General features: G+C 37.2%; 2 protein-coding genes across 12 annotated transcripts in view; both read right to left on the minus strand.

The window, feature by feature from the left end:
- The window catches only part of FAM13A (family with sequence similarity 13 member A), a 362,150-nt gene that overhangs the window by 112,717 nt on the left and 229,147 nt on the right, over positions 1-20,286 (minus strand). The gene's annotated exons all lie outside the window — the stretch shown is intronic.
- LOC132001400 (phosphoserine aminotransferase-like) lies at positions 15,803-17,106 on the minus strand. Its single transcript, XM_059375966.1, is given in 2 exon segments — positions 15,803-16,490; positions 16,493-17,106. Coding segments are annotated over 2 exon segments (1,110 nt in total). The 5' UTR covers positions 17,046-17,106; the 3' UTR covers positions 15,803-15,933.

A 20,286-nucleotide genomic window follows, 5' to 3' on the forward strand; every position in this document is an offset into this window, starting at 1 on the left:
GCTGGGACAACTGGATATCCGCATGCAAAAGAATGAAGTTGGACTGATGCCTCATACCACATATAAAAATTAACTCAAAATGTACTATATACTTAATTTTAAGAGCAGAACTATAAAACTCTGAGAAAAAAACATAAACATAAATCTTTGTGACTTTGGATTAAGCAATGGTTTCTTAGATTAGACATCAAAATCATAAACTAGAGAAAAAATAGATTACTTGAACTTTATCAAAATTAAAAACTTCTGTGCTTCAGGGAACATTATCAAAAATGTGAAAAGACAACCCTCAGAATATCAAAAAATATCTGAAAAATTGCGTATTTGACAACAGGCAGTATCCAGGATCTATAACTAACTCTCCCAGCCGGTAAAAAGACAACCTGATTTTAAAAATGGGCTATTTGAATTGCCATTTCTCCAAAGAAGATATACAAATGGCAAATAAACATATGAAAAGATGTTCCTCATTATTCCTTAGGGAAATGCAAACCAAAACCACAATATGACACCATCCTACACTCAGCAGAATGGTTGTAATAAAATAGACACTAACAAGTGGTAACAGAGATGTGGAGAAACTGGAAATACCATACACTGTCAGTTGGAATGCAAAATGAAGCATTCACTTTGAGAAGTAGTTTATGGGTTCTTGAAAAAGTTAAACACAGCTTACTATATAAACCAGCAATGCCACTCCAGCCATGTACATAAGCGAACTGAAAACATAGAAAGACTTGTACACAAATGTTTATACTAGCATTATTCATAATAGTCCCAAAGACCCAGCAACCCAAATGTCCCTCAACTGATGAATAAATAAATAAAATGTGGTGTCCGTATTCAACAGAATTTTATTCAGCCTCAAAAAGTCATGAAATACTGACACGTAATATGGATGAACCTTCAAAGAATGTCCTAAGTGAAAGAAGGAGAGGCAAAGGACACATATTGTATGACTGCATTTAGATGCAGTGGCCAAGAGTTGGAGCTTCATAGAGATGAGAGGCCACTGACCATTCATGAAAAGGAACAAGGGACTCCAGACAAAAGGAATGATGTTAGCAAAGATGCAGAGGTGTGAAATTATTATGGCATCCTTGAAATAATGTGGTTGCAATGCAGCCTGAGCATAGGATAAAGAACTGTGGTAGAGTAGGTAAGGAAGTAGATTGAGCCAGATTTTTAAAGAACCTGAATTCCTTGAAATTTATTCAATGAGAAGTCCTCTTGGCTTTTATAGCACCTCTCTTATGCCACTTCTCAACCTCTTACATTATTTTTGTTAACTGTGGATGAATTAGCCTCACTAAATAGACTGGGAGACCCCTAAAGATTAGAGAGCATGCCTTAGTTCTCTCTGGTTTTGCAGGGCCCATTGCAAAATGTGCCCACCAGGAGTTTGTTGACTTTGAATTACTAAAATAAATTTAGTTAAGGCCACAGCAGTCCACATATACTTTGGTGATTTACAGGCTACCAAAAATTATCTGCATGTATGAAAATAAATTTCCTTATTGTTAATACCATCTCTTTCATCAACCACTCAAACTAAAAACAAACTACATTTTCGTTAATTGAACATAATAAAAAATAAATAAACAAAACAAAAAACCAAAGAATAAACCTTACCAAGAACACAGTTAACAAATTTGTATGTTTTATGTATTATATACTGTGTTCTTATAATAAAGTAAGCTAAAGAAAATGTTAAAATCATAAGACAAGATTTTAAAAAAAGAACTTTGAAAAAAACCTTTTTAAATTGAAGTTTGGATCTCAGTGAAATGTCAAAATTTGAACAGTCAGAGCAATTGTACTAGAGTGGCAGTTTTGGTGAATGGGTAGAGAATTATTTGTTCTTTAATAATCAAAATACTTAGAGAAATATCAGAAGCTTTCATTTTAAACCACAAGAATAAAAGGAGACTAAAGTTAAATAATGGAAAATATTTTTAATAGGTATTTAGCTTATATGAAAAAGTTCATCTGAGAAAACCTTAGAATATTTATTGTGGGAGCTGGCGGTGGTTAAGAACAGATTAGAAAACTATCTGTAAAGATAGAGATGTTTTTCTAACCCACTCTGGGACCTTGGGGCCTTTTACAAACCTACTTTTCTATAAACCTTCATTAGTAAGGCCAAAGAGTAGGAGTGCTCTGTCAGGGCAGTATGTGGGGAAGTTTACCACTGTGCTTTTCACAAGGCGGTTTCAAACTCCCCCTTCCCTACATGGGAGCTACTCCAGTAAAGCCTACAAGGTCAGCAAAACAGTTATATTATTTGGTAATTTTTCAAACAGTATGGTTAGGAATATTGTAGCTAAGAATTCTAATTTCATTTGATGTTCACTAGTCAGTTCAAGATTCTGAACTTGGCCCCCCGTATCAGAGTGTGAGACACTACAGGAAACACACACACATGTTCAGGAAACAACTGGAGTGCCCTTTATGAAGTAAAAACATGTGATGGTTATGACTGCTTTTTGTGGCTGGCTGGACTTTAGAAATAAAGAAAGTAATATTTAATTTCAGGACTTAATAGATCAGGATGCTTGAAGGACAATGAGTATGGTTAAAACTGTTGAATATCAATTCATTATTAGTATCATTTAAAGCCTGAATCTTATGACTTATACTACTTTTATATGAGACTAAAATATGAAGTGTTGTTTGGCAAACATCACGAGGAACACACTTTCTGCCACAGGAGCAGAGAGTTGCAGAGACTGGTTATAAGTGTCATAAAACAATGGATTTTTCCTGTATAAATAAGCAACATCTTACTGATAACAGGGACAATATCAGGGTCAGAGTCCTGGTGGGGAGATGGCCCAGAGATTAAGCGGGGAAGACAAGAAAGCAGAGTTTTGACTTGTGTGGTATCTCTAAGGGTAGGCAGTACAAGGTTCCCTGGCATGAGGTGAGAACTTTCCAAAGACCCAAAGAGAGAAAACTCACACATAAAATTCTACTCTTTCAGAATCAGACCTCAACCTCTGAGGTGTAGGTCAGCTAGATGAAGAGAATGGAACTTAAACTCAAACTGAGCTCATTTAATAATAATAACAACACAACAACAGAAGCTAAGGCAGCAGCAGCAAACAAAGTAGGTGCCTGTTAGGTAAGTCCTGCTGTGGATGCAAAAACTACCCAGGAGACACACTCCCTTCTCCACCAGGCAGTCATAATCAGGTTGAGGAAGAAAGTAAAAGACACATGAAAGGGTAAAGAAATTCAAGATATAGGACAGGCAGGAAGTAACTGTAAAATAATCTAGACATATATTAATCTCAGCCTGTCAATAAAACATGTAAACTTGGATAATTTGTCTAACTCAAAAAATATTTGTGAAATGAATAGTCTTCTCAGAATCATGATTTCTTCATCCAAAGTTACTTTTCAGATACAAATAAATCTTTTTACAAAGCTACTTGACAAAACTGTGATATAGGCCAAAAAATGTCACATGCAGGGTTATTATAATTTTTCCAGCATTGTTGAGGTATCATTGACAAACACTAAATTGTATATACTTAAGGTATAAAATATGATTTACATATACATTGTGAAATGATTACCACAATTAGGCAAATTAACACTTTCATCCCCCCACGTAGTTATGATTTTGTTTTTGTGATGGGAACAATAAAGACTAACTTTACCAGCAAATTTCAAGCATACAATATAATATTATTAACTACATTCATCACATTATACATTATATCTGCAGAACTTATTCACCTTATAACTGAAGTCAGTAGCCTCTGGCCAGTGTCTGTCAATTTCTCCCTGCCTGTAGTTCCTGGCAACCACCATTCGACTCTCTACTTTTGAGCACAACTTTTTTTTTTTTTTTTTAAGATTTTATTTATTTATTTAAATATAAGTGAGATCACACAGTATCTGTCTTTCTGTATCTGGCTTATTTCACTTAGCATAATGTCCTCTGCATTAGAAGTGGAGGATTTCCCTCTTGCATGTGTGTGTATACATTACATTGTATACATACAAGAAATATACATATACACACATGCTGTATGTATACACAATGGAATATTACTTCTACCACTTTTTAATACCCTTATCCACTGACAGACACTTAGATGGTTCCATATCTTAGCTATTATAAATAATGCTGCATTAAACACAAGAGTGCAAATATCTCTTTGAGATACCGATTTCATTTCTTTGGCCATATACCCAGAAGTGGAATAGTTAGATTGCATAGTTCAATTTTTAAGTTTTTGAGGGACCACCACACTATTACCTGGAATGGCTGTACCAATTTACATTCTTACCAACCCAGTGTACAGAGGTTCCCTTTTCTCCACATCCTCACTAATACTTGTTATCTCGTCTTTTTAATAAAAGTAATTCTAACAGGTATGAGGTAGCTCATTGTGGTTTTATTTTGCATTTCACTGATGACTAATGACATTTTCATATATCTGCTTGCCACTCCTATAATCTTCTTTGAAAAAAGTCTGTTCGACCTCTTTGCCCAGTTTTTTAAAAATACCCATTACCCATTGAAAGCCCTTCCCCCTACCAACCTCCACTCCAGTAATCATCAGTTTGTTCTCTATAGTTAAGGGTCTATTTTCTGGTTTGCCTCTCACTTTCCCCTCCTATGTTCATCTGTCTTGTTTCTTAAATTCCACATATAATTGAAATCATATGGTATTTGTCTTTCTCTGACTTACTTTACCTAGCATAGTATTCTCTAGCTCCACCCACATCATTTCAGATGGCAATATTTCATTCATGGTTATGGCTGAGTAATATTCCATTATAGATAGATAGATATAGATATAGATATATGTATATATACACACATGTCCCACATCTTTTTTTATCCATTCATCAATGGACACTTGGATTTTTCCATAGTTTGGATATTGTTGATAATGCTGCTATAAACATCAGGGTATATGTACTGCATCAAATCTGTATTTTTGTATCCTTTAGGTAAATAACCTAGTAGTGCAATTGCTGGGTCATAAGGTAGTTCTATTTTTAACTTTTTGAGAAACCTCCATACTGTTCTCCAGAGCAGCTGCACCATTCTGTTCTCTAGAGCTGCTGCACCATTCTGTTCTCTAGAGCTGCTGCACCAGTTTGCATTCCCATCAACAGTGTAAGAGGGTTCCCCTTGTTCCCCCGGCCTTGCCAATACCTGTTGTTTCCTGTGTTGTTAATTTTAGTCATTCTGACTGGTGTGAGGTGATATTTCATTGTAGTCTTGATTTGTGTTTCCCTGGTGATGAGTAATGTTGAGTGAGCATCTTTTCATGTGTCTGTGGGCCATCTATATGTCTTCTTTGGAAAGATGTCTATTTATGTCTTCTGCCCACTTCTAAGTTGGATTTATTGGTTTTTGGGTATTGAGGTTCATACTTTTAAAAATCAGATATGGATACTCTTTATCAGATATGTCATTTGCAGATATGTTCTCCCATTCCAAAGGTTGCCTTTTAGTTTTGTTGATTGTTCCCTTTGCCACGCAGAAGATTTTCAAACTGATGAGTCCCAATAGTTTATTTTTGCCTTTGTTTCTGTTGCCAAGTTTCATTCTTTTACATGCGGATATTCAGTTTTCTAAGCAATTTACTGAAGAGACTATCTTTTCCCCACTGCATAGCCTTGGTGTTCTTGCTAAACTATATTTGTGTGACCTTATTTCTGGGCCCTCTATTCTGTTCTATTAGTATATGTTTGTTTTTATGCCAATAACATACTGTTTGATTACTCTTAGCTTTGTAATACAGTTTGAAATCAGGAAATGTGATGGCTTCAGCCTTCAGCTTCATTCTTCATAGGATTTCTTTGGCTATTTGGGGTCTTTTGTGTTTCCACATCAATTTTAGGATTTTTCTAGGAAAAATGTCTTTGGAGTTTTGGTAGGGGTTATACTGAATCTGTAGATCTCTTTGGGTAGTATAGGCATTTTAACAACATTAATTCTTCCAATCCATGAACATAGGATTTGTCTTTTATCAATTTCTCTTATCAGTTAGTTTTCAGTATACAGATTTTTCACCTCCTTAGTGAAGTTAATTACAAAATATTTTATTCTTTTTGATGCTATTGTAAATGAGACTGTTTCCTTAATTTCTTTCTCAGATAGTTCATTGTTAGTGTATATAAACACAACTGAATTTTGCATATTGGTTTTGTATCTCACAACTTTACTGAATTTGTGTATTGGTTCTAACAGTTTTTTGGTAGCATTTAGAATTTTCTATATATAAGATTATGTCATCTGCTGAGACCATTTTACTTTTTCCTTTCTGATTTAGATGCCTTTAAACTTATTTTTTTTCTTGCCTAATTGGCTCTGGCTAGAACTTCTATTACCTCATTTAACAGAGGTGATAAAATGGGCACCCTTGTTTTTATTTCTGATGAAGAGGAATAGCTTTCAGGTATTCATCAGAAATTATGATGTTAGCTATGGCTTGTTTTATGTGGTCTTAATATGTTGAGGTACATTCCTTTTACTTAATTTTTGACAGCTTTTAATAATAAAAGAATATTTAGTGTTGTCAAATCCTTTTTCTGCATCTACTGAGATGGCCATATGATTTTTATCCTTCCTTTTATTAATGTGGTGCATCATACATCATATTGATTTGCATATGTTGAACCATCTTTGCATTCCAAGGGTAAATCCCACTTGATTAATGTGTATGATCCTTTTAATATCCTGGTGAATTTGGATTCCTGGTAATTTGTTGAAGATTTTTATATCTCTATTCATCACAGATATTGGCCTGCAATTTCCTTTTCTGTAGTAGCCTTATCTAGCTTTGGTATCAGGGTAATTTAGGCCTCATAAAATGAGAATAGAAGTATTCTTTTCTCTTCATGGGGCGCCTGGGTGGCTCAGTGGGTTAAGTCTCTGTCTTTGCCTCAGGTCATGATCCCAGGATACTGAGATCGAGCTCCTCATCAGGCTCTCTGCTCAGCAGGGAGCCTGCTTCCTCCTCTCTCTCTCTGCCTGCCTCTCTGCCTACTTGTGATCTCTGTCAAATAAATGAATAAAATCTTAAAAAAAAAAAAAAAGGATTCTTTTCTCTTCAATTTTTTTGGAAGAATCTGTAAAGGACTGGAGTTACTTCTTAAAATGTTTGGTAGAATTTATCCAGGACATCATCCAGTCCTTGCAGTTTATTAAGAAGCTTTTAATTACTGCTTTAATGTCCTTACTTATTATTGATTTGTTCATATTTTCTATTTCTTCATGATTCAGTCTTGGGAGACTGCATGGTTTTAAAATTTATCCATTTCTTCTAAAATATCCAATTTGCTGGTGTATAATAGTTCATTGTAGTCTCTCATGATTCCTTGTATTTTTATGGAATCAATTGTAATGTCTCCTCTTTTATTTAGAGTTTTACCTATTTGAATTCTCTTTGTTCTTGGTTAGTATATGTAAAGGTTTGTCATTTTTGTCTTTTCAAAAAATCAACTTTTAATTTTGCTGATCTTTTCTACTTTTTTTCTAGTGTCTATTGAATTTATCTTTGCGCTAATTATTATTTTTTTCTCTCTGTTAACTTTGAGCTTAGTTTTCTTCTTTTTCTAATTCCTTGAGGTGTAAAGTTAGGTTAGTTATTTGAAGGCTTTCTTTTTTTCTATATAGTCACTTATCACTATAAACTTCCCTTTAAGAAATGCTTTTGCCATACTCCATGAGTTTTGGAATGTTGTATTTCAACTTTCATTTGTCTCAAAATACTTTGAGATTTTTTTTGATTTCTTCTTTTGTCCACTGGTTTTTAGGATTGTTTTAATTTCCATATATTTGTGAATTTCCCCCTATTATTAATTCATAGTTTCATACAATCTAGTGAGGACACCTAAGGTTTCAATACCCTTAAGTTTGATAAAACTTGTTTTGTGGTCTAACATATGTTTTAACCTGGAGAATGTTCCATGTGTGTTTGAAAAGAATGCGTTTTCTTTCTTCCTTTTTTAAATTAATTAATTTTTAAAATAAACATATAATGTATTTTTATCCCCAGGGGTACAGGTCTGTGAATCGTCAGGTTTACACACTTCACAGAACTCACCATAGCACATACCCTCCCCAATGTCCATAACCCCACCACCCTCTCCCAACCCCCGCCCCCAGCAACCCTCAGTTTGTTTTGTAAGATTAAGAGTCACTTATGGTTTGTCTCTCTCCCAATCCCATCTTGTTTCATTTATTCTTCTCCTATCCCTTAACCCCACCCCCCATGTTGCATCTCCATTTCCTCATATCAGGGAGATCATATGACAGTTGTCTTTCTCCGATTGATTTATTTCGCTAAGCATGATACCCTCTAGTTTCATCCACGTCATTGCAAATGGCAAGATTTCATTTCTTTTGATGGCTGCATAGTATTCCATTGTGTATACATACCACATCTTCTTTATCCAAAGAATGTGTTTTTTGTGACCACTGAATGGAATGTTCTGGACAGTTCTATTAGGTCCATTTGATCTACAGTGTCTTTCAAGTTTGGTCTTCCTCTGATTTTTTGGTCTGGATGATTTATTCATTGTTCAAAGTGGAGTACTAAAATCTCCTATTATTGTATTGCTTTCTATTTCTCCCTTTAGTTCTGTAAATATCTGCTTAAAAATTTAGGTGCTTAAAAAATTAGGTATATATGGATACATATATATTTATAATTACTATATCATCTTAGTGAATTAAAGTCTTTACCATCATATGGTGACCTTCTTTTTGTCTTGTAACAGATTCTGATTGAAAGTCTATTTTGTCTGATGTAAGTATAGTCACCCCACTCTCTTTTGTTCACTATTTACATAGAATATCTTTTCCCATCCTTTCATTTTCAGCCTATGTGTCCTTAAAGTGAATGTCTTGTAGGTGACATATTGTAATTATATTTTTATCCATTCAGATATGTGTCTGCTAATTGAAAAATTTAATCCATTTACATTTAAAGTGTATTATAAATGTAAATAATAAGATGTATTACTGCCATTTTATTGTTTTCTGCTTTGTGGTTGTTTTATTTCCTTTTGCCTGCTGTCTTCCTTTGTGATTTGTTGATATTTTGTAGTGGTGTACTTTGATTTCTTTTTCATCTTTTGTGTAGCTACCAGGAGTTTTTTTCTTTGCAGTTACCATGAGATTTACCTAAAACATCTAAATAGTTACAGCAGTCATTTTAAGCTGATAACTTTAATTGCATATAAAAACTTTACAATTTTACTTCTCCCTCTCTCCAACATTTCATGCTATTAATGTCACACTTTTTTTTTTTTTTTTTAAGATTTATTTGTTAGAGAGAGAGCAAACAAGCACAAGTTGGGGCAGGGACAGAGAGAGAAGCAGACACTCTACTGAGCAGGGAGCCTGATGTGGGGCTTGATCCCAGGACCCTGAGATCATAACCTGAGGTGAAGGCATCTGTTTAACCAACTGAGCACCCAGGTTCTCCACACATTTTAAAAATATTATATATCCATTAACAAATTATTATAGCTATGTTTTTATACTTTTGTCTTTTAAATTTTATACTAGAATTAAGTGATTTACATATTACCAACATAGTGTTAGATTATTCCGAATTTGACTATATATTTATCTTTACTAGTGAGTTTTATACTTTCATATTGTTACTTAGCTTCCTTTTCTTTCAACTTGAATAACTCCCCCTTTGCATTTCTTGTAAGGCATATCTAGTTATAATGAATTTCCCAAGATTTTGTTTGTCTGGGAATGTCTTTATCTCCTCTTCAATTTTGAAAGGTACAGATTCAGAAAACACACACAACTTTGCTGGGTATAGTATTCTTGATTGGCAGATTTTTTTCTTTCAAACTGAATATATCACCCTACTTCTTCCTGGCCTACATCAAGGTTTCTCTTGTAAAATCCACTCCATAGACTTGTTGGGGGGTAATGAGTTGTTTTTCTCTTACTGCTTTAAAAACTTTGTCTTTAACTTTCTAAAAAACTTTTTTTTTTTTTTAAGAGAGTGATTGTGGGTGGGGGAGGAACAGAGGGAGAGAGAGAATTCCAACCAGGCTCCACACCCAGCACAGAACCCAATGCAGGGCTTGATCTCATTGATCATGACCTGAACCAAAATCAAGTGTTGCATACTTAACAGACCAAGTGACCTCAGTGCCCAACTGTGTCTTTAACTGTGATGATTTGTATAATGTTTGAGTTATCTTGATTGCAGTTCTTCACTTCATGCAGAATGATGTCCATGTCCTTTCTAAGACTCAGGCAGTTTTCAGCCATTATTTCTTTAAATAAGTTTTCTTCCCCTTTTTGTCTCTCCACTCCTTCTGGGACTCTCAAGTTGAAATATATTCATTCACTTGATGGTATTCTATAGATGCCACATACTTTTATCATTCTTTTTCCTTCCTTTTTTGTTTTTGTTCCTGTAATTATTCTAAATAACCTATCTTTATTTGCTGATTCTTTCCTCATGATCCAGTCTACTGTTCTCTGTTCAAATTTCAGTTCTGTTATAATATTCTTCAACTTCAGGATTTCTGTTGTTCTTTCTTGTGGTTAATTCTTTATTAAACTTGATTTTTTCGGTATTAATTCCCTGATTTCACTGTCTGTGTTATTTTGCATCTCTTTGAACTTTTTAAAGATGATTATTTTGAAAAATTTTCAGAAAATTTGAAGATCTCTATTTGGGTTTGGTTACTGGAGCTTTATTAGTTTCCTTTTTGTGGTATCATGTTTGCTTAGTTCTTTGTGACCTGTGAAGCCTTGTGTTGGTATCTTGCATCTGAAAGAGAAAGCACCTCTTCTGGTCTTTACAGACTGGTTTTGTCACAAAAAAATTTCTTCTTTTGGGTCCCTGGGCTGATGCTACTGCCTCTGGGATTTCAGTTGAGCAGGGGTGAGCCAGGTCATGTGGCTGCTGCTGGGTCTGCGGTAGGAGTTTGCAGTTGACAGGCCTGATCCCTGGGGTGATGGAACTGTCTTCAGAACCTTGGTCAGTAGGGCTGGCACTGAGACAAGCGTTGACTTTCAGGTCTGCAAATAGTGGGCCTGTTACCAGGTGTGCAGATGAGTGTGGCTCCTGTCAGGTTCCTGGGAGAATTCCTGCCAGCTCCCTGGGAAGTTCCCTGGGTCGGCAAAACTGGACTGAATTACTGACAGGGGCTGGAACTGAATCACTGGGTTGCTTCAAGGTCAACAGTCAGGACTGAGTCTGCAGTCTTGCCTCCAGGGGTATGGATGGGTGTGTCTCCTACCAGGTTCCTAAGCGGTTAGGACTTCCCTTGGACAATGCCCAGTGGGGTTGGAGCTAGGTCACAAGGCCACTGCAGGATATTGTCAGACAACATTTCAACAGGCCTGCCTCTAGGCAGTGTGTCTCCCATCCCATCCCTGGGAGGGTAGGAGTACCCGTAGACCACAGCTGAGAGAGGCTGGAGCCAGCACAGCTTCAGTATCCTCGGTCAGACTGAGGTTGGAGGATCTGCCTCTGGGACAGGGACAGGTCTTTCTCTCACCGGGTCATTGGGAGGAAAGGATTATTTCTGGACTAAGGCTGAGAGGGGCTGGAGCCTAGTCATATGGCACTTCAGGGTCCACAGCTGAAACTGAGGTCACCGGACCAATATGGGTGGGTGTGGCCCCTCCTTGGTTGCTTGGAAGATGGTGCTAGCAACAGCAGTAGGGCCAAATGTGGCTGGAGCCAGGCCTGTAGGTAGACTGGGCTGTTTTCTGGGTCTGTAGCTTACAAAACTACAGTTTGTGAGTCTACCACCTGGGTGCAGGCATGTTCTTTCAAAATGGACTTCTTCAGTCTTGGGCTCTACTAGGGTTTTGCAACCTTCTACTTAGATACTGAAGCTCCCACAGAGGCACTTTTGTCCATGGATAACTACCAACTTACTGTTGCTGTGGGGGGAAATGAGATGGGGGCTCCCTATTTTATCATTTTGCTCTATAATTTTTAAGGCAAGTATCAAGACAAAATACTATTAAATCAAAATACAGGGTCTAATCTTAAAGAGAATATAGGCATACCTTGTTTTTTTGAGTTTCACTTTATACACTTTGAAGATACTGCATTTTTTATAAATTGAAGGTTTGTGGCAACTCTGCATTGAGTAAGTCTATTGGTGCCACTTTTCCATCAGTAGTTGCTTACTTCATATCTCCAGGTCACATTTTAGTAATTTCACAATATTTCAAACTTTTTCATTATTATTATTATATTTGTTATGTGATCTGTGATGATGACTCACTGAAAGCTTAGATAATGGTCAGCATTTTTTGGAAAAAAGTGCTAAATGTTAAAATTACATATATTGTTTTAAACATAATATTATATAGCATACCTAATAGATTATAGTATAAATTTAAATGCACTGGGAAATAAAAAAATTTATTTGACTCACTTTACTGAGATATGTGCCTTATTGTGGTCATCTGGACACCAAACCTGCAATGTATCTGAAATATGCCAGTGTCTGGAACTGAGATGGCCCCAGAAAGTGTGGGTTATGTGGTGGCTGTAGGGATGAGAAAAAGGCAAGCATAGAGCTGAGGGAGAAAAAACTGTTAAGACAAGCAGAGGATGGAGCAAGGAGTCTCTTGTAGGCTAGGTACATGTGAGTCACTCAGTAGTTCTGAGCAGGAGTATGACCTTTTTAAAAGTTCCTGGGTCTGCTGAGGTGCTAAGGAGTGGAGTAGTAATGAGGCAAAATAAAGACAGTAAGATAGTAAAAAAGTATTTGGGAATTGGCTGGCTATGGGCAGATGATGGGAGAGGGAGCAAGGGAAGGGTCTGAGGTACAAGAGGGATTAGGTTGACCAGTCTGCGAGTCAGAATGATGTGTTAGTATGGCTCAGTAGAGAGTTCTGAATAGGAGAGACAGGCATAGAAGACACTGTATAGAGTTAGAAGTTGAAGATGGAGGAATAGGCCCAACTTATGTGGAGAATGAATCCAGCAGGTTAGTGAAATGCAGAAAAATGTAATTATGTAAGCACAAGGTGATGGAGGCCTAATTCAGAACTGAGCTCATGGGGGGGATAATGGAGATAATGGAGAAAGGAATGTTGGAGATACTGAAAATGAAATACTGATGAGATTTGGTGACTGATTATAGAAAAGATTTTGAATCTTGTGTTTGAGAGAATTAAACCCACAGCAAGTGAAGAGGAAAAGAGGAGCTGAGTTGTGTTTGGTATGGTAAGCTTATGGTAAAGGCTGAGGTAGAGGTAGCTGACAGGCACCAGAATCTGAGAACTGAGTTCAGGTCTGAGATACTGTACTTGAAAACTACCATGCTGGGGCGCCTGGGTTGCTCAGTGGGTTAAAGCCTCTGCCTTCGGCTCAAGTCATGGTCCCAGGGTCCTGGGATAGAGCCCCGCATCGGGCTTTCTGCTCAGCGGGGAACCTGCTTCCTCCTCTCTCTCTGCCGACTTGTGATCTCTGTCTGTCAAATAAATAAATAAAACCTTAAAAAAGAAAGAAAGAAAGAAAGAAAGAAAGAAAGAAAGAAAGAAAGAAAGAAAGAAAGAAAGAAAGAAAACTACCATGCTGTGCCTAGATTCACTGTGGAAGGGACAGGAGACAGGGGAGCAGGAGGCCAAAGAGGGAGACCCAAGGGTCACTGAATTTGGAGGTGGGAAGGAAAGGGCAAGAATATCACAGGGGGAAGCCACTCGGGAAATAGGAAATTTTCAAGGATAGGTGAAGCACCACAATACATTCAGTATGACGAAGACTGTTTTTTAAAAAGTGGAAAGTATGTAAAAATATATTCCCGTGTAAATACATTGAAAGAAGTCTGGAAGAATACAAAACCAAATCTATAATAGTCCTTTACCCCAAGAAGAGAGAGGAAAAAGTTAGAATTATGGAGCAAGTGATTCAGTGGGAGCTTAAGCCTTTTTGGTGAGGTTTTTAATTTTTCTAAGAAGAATGTATTCACTATGCAATTCAGAAGTACTGAAAACAGAATAAATGGACAAGAAAGCACTTTTAGAGTAGAACAACTCTCTCAGGCAGAAATATTCTCTCAAGAAAAGATTTGTCTTTAATATACATTTATAAGTGACATATTGTAGCCTACCTTACTTATCTATCAAGTTAAAAATAACTCAGCAACACAGCTACTTTCTTTAGCTCTACCTGCTTCATCATATTATTTTAAATAAATAATTGGTAAAGTGGTAACTTTATTTATTCTGGTTGCAGAAAATGAAAGCATTTTAATCACTCTTAATTGTTTCTCACTTTATGCAAGAACCAGGGCAAAACTTTCATTGTAGATGAATGGAGAATCTGTCCTACAGACACGTCTGTAGGACACCCACCATGGGGAAGGAGACCATGAACGCCTGTTGACATAGAAGCACACTGGGTAATTTTTCTGCTTCTGAAAATTGACCTATGACTTTTTTTGGTGAAACTCCCAAGATGGTGGAGCTTTTTTCTTTCTGCTTCTATGTCTCCCTGAAATACTGATCATTTCAATAACTTTTGATTACAGCAAATCACACCTTAGAATTCTTCCAGATTCCAACCATTCAAATAGCTTTATCTCCATCTTCTTCTCCCTCCTTATGAATCAACGTTCTGTTCAAGAGTAACTAATCTTTATTCCTGCCACCAGACTCTGTTATAGTCAGTGAAAAGTCTGAAGGAACAAATTATTTTAAGATTAACAAACATAACTTTCTCTGTTGTAGCATTTACTTATAACAATAGTTGCATAATTTGCAATCAAGTGATATTCTTGTTAGATTATATTCATTTCTTGCCCCAGCAATTGTTTGGTTTTCTGGTATTTTTTTTTTTTTTTTAAATAGCAGGTAAGGAAATTTATTGACAAACGTTTAGATGTTTTAGGACTTTCATGTCATCCACACAGTCAAGAGAAATACTGACAATGGACAAACAACAGGGAAAAAACTCTTCAGCAAAGGTTCTCCAGAACTCACAGCATCACTGGCCAAACACTATAAAAAACTCAAGTGAACCAACAAGAAGGGAGCTTAACAGAGAATTTTAATTTAACAGCTTAACCGAAAAAAAAAGAACATAGCAACCAAGCAACCTTCTCTTCTATCCACTAAAAGGAACATAAAAGGAAATCAGAGAACTTCTAAACCCTGTGAAGCAGGTATTTTGGAGAGAGAAGGGACACACCATTGCAAGCGTTAACCCGTAATATGTGAGATTAAGGATTCTAACAAATTCTCTTTAGTCTCTATGTGCATCCCCAAGAACCGTATTATTAGAAACAGACTGCACAGAGATATAAACTATTTGGTATTAAAAACAGACTTTGCTATGTGAACATATAGTATGTCACTTTTATCTCTTTAACGAGAGTAACAGGATAAAGAAAGATCCCCCAGCTTGCCCTTGAGCCTGGAACCCCTAAACATCACCACACAGGCAGTGTGAACCCGAATTACCAGGTACAGAACCCAGGAGACGCCACCATGTCATTTTGTAAAGGATCAAGACTCAGCACCTGTTGAATCCCCGTCCTCACCCAGCCTCCTTGTCCTGCCTGAGTGTCTCCAGAAATCAGTAACTTCAATTTGCATCATTAAGGCCACAGGCCGGTTTGAATATTGAGATCTAACTAGAAAAAGTAGCAGCAAAGACAAAGTTAGCTAGAATTCGCTAGAAAAGCTAAAGGGAGATTTTTTTTTTTTTAAATGCTTCCAGTTCATGTGAGAATTAAGGTGGAGGCCGTTAAACCCACCAGCTTTGCAGAGCTGTGGATGTTCTGCTGTCGTTATTTAAAAAAAAAAAAAAAAAAAAAAAAACTGAGATCTGTAATAAGCACGTTCACTCGAGAAAAATACCATGTTTGCTAGGTTTCTGTCCTCATTCCCAAGTTACTTTAGATTTTATACACTGTTCAAGGGCAGAGTATATACTGGTCAAGATGTGTTCATAGCTGATGCATCTCCAGAAAGTTCTTCATGAAGGCCGCCAGCTTTTGAACATCCTCAATCGTGACAACATTATACAGAGAGGCCCGGATGCCTCCCACAGACCTATGTCCTTTCAAGGAGATCATATTGAGTTCAAGAGCTTTATCGAGAAATCTTTTTTCTAAAGCATCGTCTCCTTTGGCATTGCCAATGCGGAATGGAATATTCATCTTGCTTCTATACTTGGGCTCCACTGGGCATACATAGAATCCTTGAGAATTATCAATACTATCATAAATCATCTGCGATTTGATGGCGCTGAGCTTCTCCATGGCTGCGGCCCCGCCATTGTTCTTAATCCACTCCAGGACCAAGCCCATGACGTAGATGCTGAAGCACGGAGGCGTGTTGTACAAGGAGCTGTTTGCAGCCTGTACTTTGTATTCCAGGATCGAGGGGCACTCTCGGAGCGCGAACCCCAGCAGTTCCTCGCGGATGATCACTACGGTGACCCCCGCAGAGCCCACGTTCTTCTGTGCACCGGCAAAAATCACGCCGAACTTGGAAACATCACTGGCTTGGAGAGGAAGTTTGAGGACATGTCGCAAACCAGCACTGCCCCCTTGACATCAGGGATAAAGTCAAACTCCACTCCGTGCACGGTCTCGTTAGCGCAGTAATACACATAGGAAGCGTCCGGGCTGAGGTTCCAGGTGCTTGGATCTGGGATTTTCGTGTAACTCCCAAGTTTGGGGTGGACGATATTCACAGTCCCGAACTTCTTGGCTTCTTCTGCGGCCTTAGCTGACCAAGAGCCCGTTACCACGTAGTCAGCACACCTTCCTGCTTTCCGGCCAATCAGGTTTAAGGGGACAGCACTGAACTGGCCAGACCCACCTCCTTGCACAAAAATCACCTTGTAGTTATCTGGAATGGCTAACAATTCCCGCACAAGATTCTCTGCGTTGTTAATAATCTTGGCAAAATCCGACGACCTGTGGCTCATTTCAAGAACACTAATCCCAGTTCCTTTGTAGTCTAATAGTTCTTTTTGGCTCTCTAACAATACCGAGCGCGGTAGCTTGGCAGGCCCGGGCCCGAAGTTGACCACCTGCGTCGGGGCGCTCATGGGGCAGCAGCGTAGGCGACAAGGACAACGGAGAGAAGCGTGCGCGGCTGGTATTTGTATTTTTAAAAGTGTTATTGAGATCCATATTTTTCAAGACTATGGTTCAGTGATTTTTTTAAGTAACTTACATTTTCATCCCACCAAATAAGGTTCTTCAGGGCATTTACATTAATCTCTGTCCCTCCCTGTTCCCCCAGCCCCAGAACCAGACAATCACAATCAACTTGCTGTTTTTTAAAAAACTTGCCTTTTCTGGACTTTTGATATAAATTCTAATCATGTAATACTTGGTTTCTTGAGTTTCCACTCTGACTTTAGAGAATGAACCTAGAGATTTTCCTTTTGCCTTTAAGAAAATCACACATTTAAAGAAATACACTGCCTTTCAAAAAGACCATTACAGTACATACTATTTAACTAAAAACCTAAAAATATTAATTCTTTTCTTTATTTAAATTCTAAAATTAAAAAGATTCTGAAGGTAATAAATATAGTGCTAGAAACGCTCGAAAGGATCACTTAACTATTGTACATGCTGAAACAGATAGTAAGATGGCTATCCCTGAAGCTTCAAATTCTTTCAACATCTCAAACATTACCTATAATAGAACCTTTTTCTTTTAGAGCATGGATATGTAGCTTTCCCTTCCAGGAAATTTTTTAAGTGGCCTATTTCTTAACATACTAGTTAATGTTTATAGTTTTTCTTCCTCAGCATCTTTAAAAGGAATGAGAGTATCAGGTACACCAAAAGGAACTGGAATGTGCCAGCCATGCTTAAGGGATGTACTTGCTCAATAACCTTCTCATTTCTGTGAGTGCCTCTAACCCACTGAACTTGTACACTGTACTTACACTGTGGAGAAGGACAGGCATGGGCTCCTTTGAAGCTGGCATGCCAGATCAGATATTATGCTTTTCAGTCTACTGTGAATTTTAGTAATACACACATCTTAATTATAAAAAAAATTTTTTTTTAACTTTTTTAAGAGAAGGAGAGAGAGGGTGCAGGGAGGGGCAGAGGGAGAGAGAGAATCCCAAGCAGGCTCTATGCATAGCATAGAGCCTGATGTGGGGCTTGATCTCACAACGCTGAGATCATGACTGAGCAGAAATCAAGAGTCGGATGCTCAACCTAACAAGCCACCCAGGCATCCCTACAAAAAAGAATTCTTAACAGTATTTTAGTAACTGCTGCTGTGAGTTTTAGAAAGCTAATGCTTTCATTGAATTAAGTACTCTGTCTTTGGCTTAGAATTCAGTATTAAATAGAGCATTCCACTGAACTCTAACAAAATCAAGAGTTACTTATCCTTAAGCTTTTTTCACGGAATCACTCTAATTGTGAGAAATTCTATGAGGATTAGAAAAATGATTGTTGTTTATATGATTATATCCTCAATGCCATTTTTTGACAATTATAGAAATACAGAAAAAAAATGATATTCATCTGAATAAATAATGTTCCAAGCTAGAAATTAGCCAATAAGCAGTAAGTGATATTGGGCTCTTCTCTTGACTCACAAAACATCACATTTTAAGTGTGTTACTCTCTTTGCTTTTATTTTTGTTGCCACTATCTGAAGATTAGAAAAACAATTCATATTTCTACTACATCTTTTTTTTTTATATTTATTTATTTGACAGAGAAAGAAACACAGTGAGAGAGGGAATACAAGCAGGGGGAGTGGGAGAAGGAGAAGCAGGCTTCCTGCCGAGCAAGGAGCCCGATGTGGGGCTCGATCCCAGGACCCTGGGATCATGACCTGAGCTGAAGGCAGACGCCTGACGACAGAGCCACCCAGGTGCCCTGTATTTCTACTACATCTTAAGAAGAAATGAGACTCCCCAGAAGAATTGAAACAAAGGAGAAAAAGACCAAAGTGAGACAACCTGGGGCAAAAGTACTGGACAAGGCTTCAACTCTAAATATTCAAAGTTATCAAAGAACACTGTTGGCCAAAAACCGCTCCTCAAAAGCCTGAGAAATCAGCTTTAACCTGTTGTTTAAAAATTCACGGGACAATTCACCATTCTGGAAATCTCAGTACCAAAGGTTCTTTCTTGGTTGTTAGCTGATAGGGTAACTCTGCTGAAAACCAAACCATGAGTATAAACGTGGCACACTGATTTTAAAGTGCAAATAGAATGTTTTTTGTTTTGTAAAGTAAACGAAACTCATCAGATCATGGGTCAAACAAGAATAGATTTTTGTTGAATTGTTTTTTTTTTTCTTTTTCAAAGAGCAACTAAAAAATAAAAGACAAAAACAAGAAAAAGCCCAGCTAAATATTTCTCGACAATTCTGCAAAAAAAAAGTTGGTAAGCCAAAATAAAGTTTGTATTAGGGGCACCTGGGTGGCTCAGTCGGTTAAGCATCTGCCTTTAGCTCAGGTCATGATCCCAGGGTCCTGGCACTGAGCCCCACGTTGGGCTCTCTGCTTAGTGAGGAGCCTGCTTCTCCCTCTCACTCTCCCTCTGTGCCCTCTTTCTCTCAAATAAATAAATAAAATCTTTAAAAAAAACTTGTATTAGATAATGGGCTTATATTTAATACACATTGCCAACCTTTTTGTTTTAAGACTGGTGCAACTAATGAACTGTTAAGGAAAAAAGTAGAAACACACACACACACTTCTAATTGATTTAAAATTTATGAACTAAATAATAACTTGTTCTAGAAAGTAACTGCAAATGAAAACCACCTCATAAGTTTATTTAATGAAAATTGGCCTAATATTCATTCTGTTACTTCAAGATATATAAAGGATTTAAAGTTTATTTTCAATTAAATTTATTTTAATTATCTCCACCTATTTTGTGACAATTTTCTTCACAATCTATTAAATGGTATGTAAAAAGTAAACTCTCTGCATGGACACTACAGAACTTGGATGAGATCCTACTGCGTGACGGTGAGCAGCACGGTTTCTACCTAAATCTCTAAGGTTGCCAAGTGTGCAGGAGTAAGTCTTCAAGGCCATCCTTTATGAACTTAGAAAGTATATAAAAAATTCATAAACATTAACACACATTTGTTTCAACTGGAGATATGCTGACTGGCGGAACAAAGAGTTGCCAGAGCAACGTTAGCTGTGCCGTCTCTCCATAATCTCACTTCTTGATTTGTATCTCAGAAATACAAATTCATTCTCCAAACAGGAAGCTCTTTTCTTGTTACCTTTAGGAGCAAGAAACTTTTTTTTTTTCCCTTTCATTTTCTGACTGGATGAATAAAAAT

Source organism: Mustela nigripes, chromosome 1, assembly GCF_022355385.1.
Source record: "Mustela nigripes isolate SB6536 chromosome 1, MUSNIG.SB6536, whole genome shotgun sequence".
In the NCBI taxonomy this organism is placed as follows: Eukaryota; Metazoa; Chordata; class Mammalia; order Carnivora; family Mustelidae; genus Mustela; species Mustela nigripes.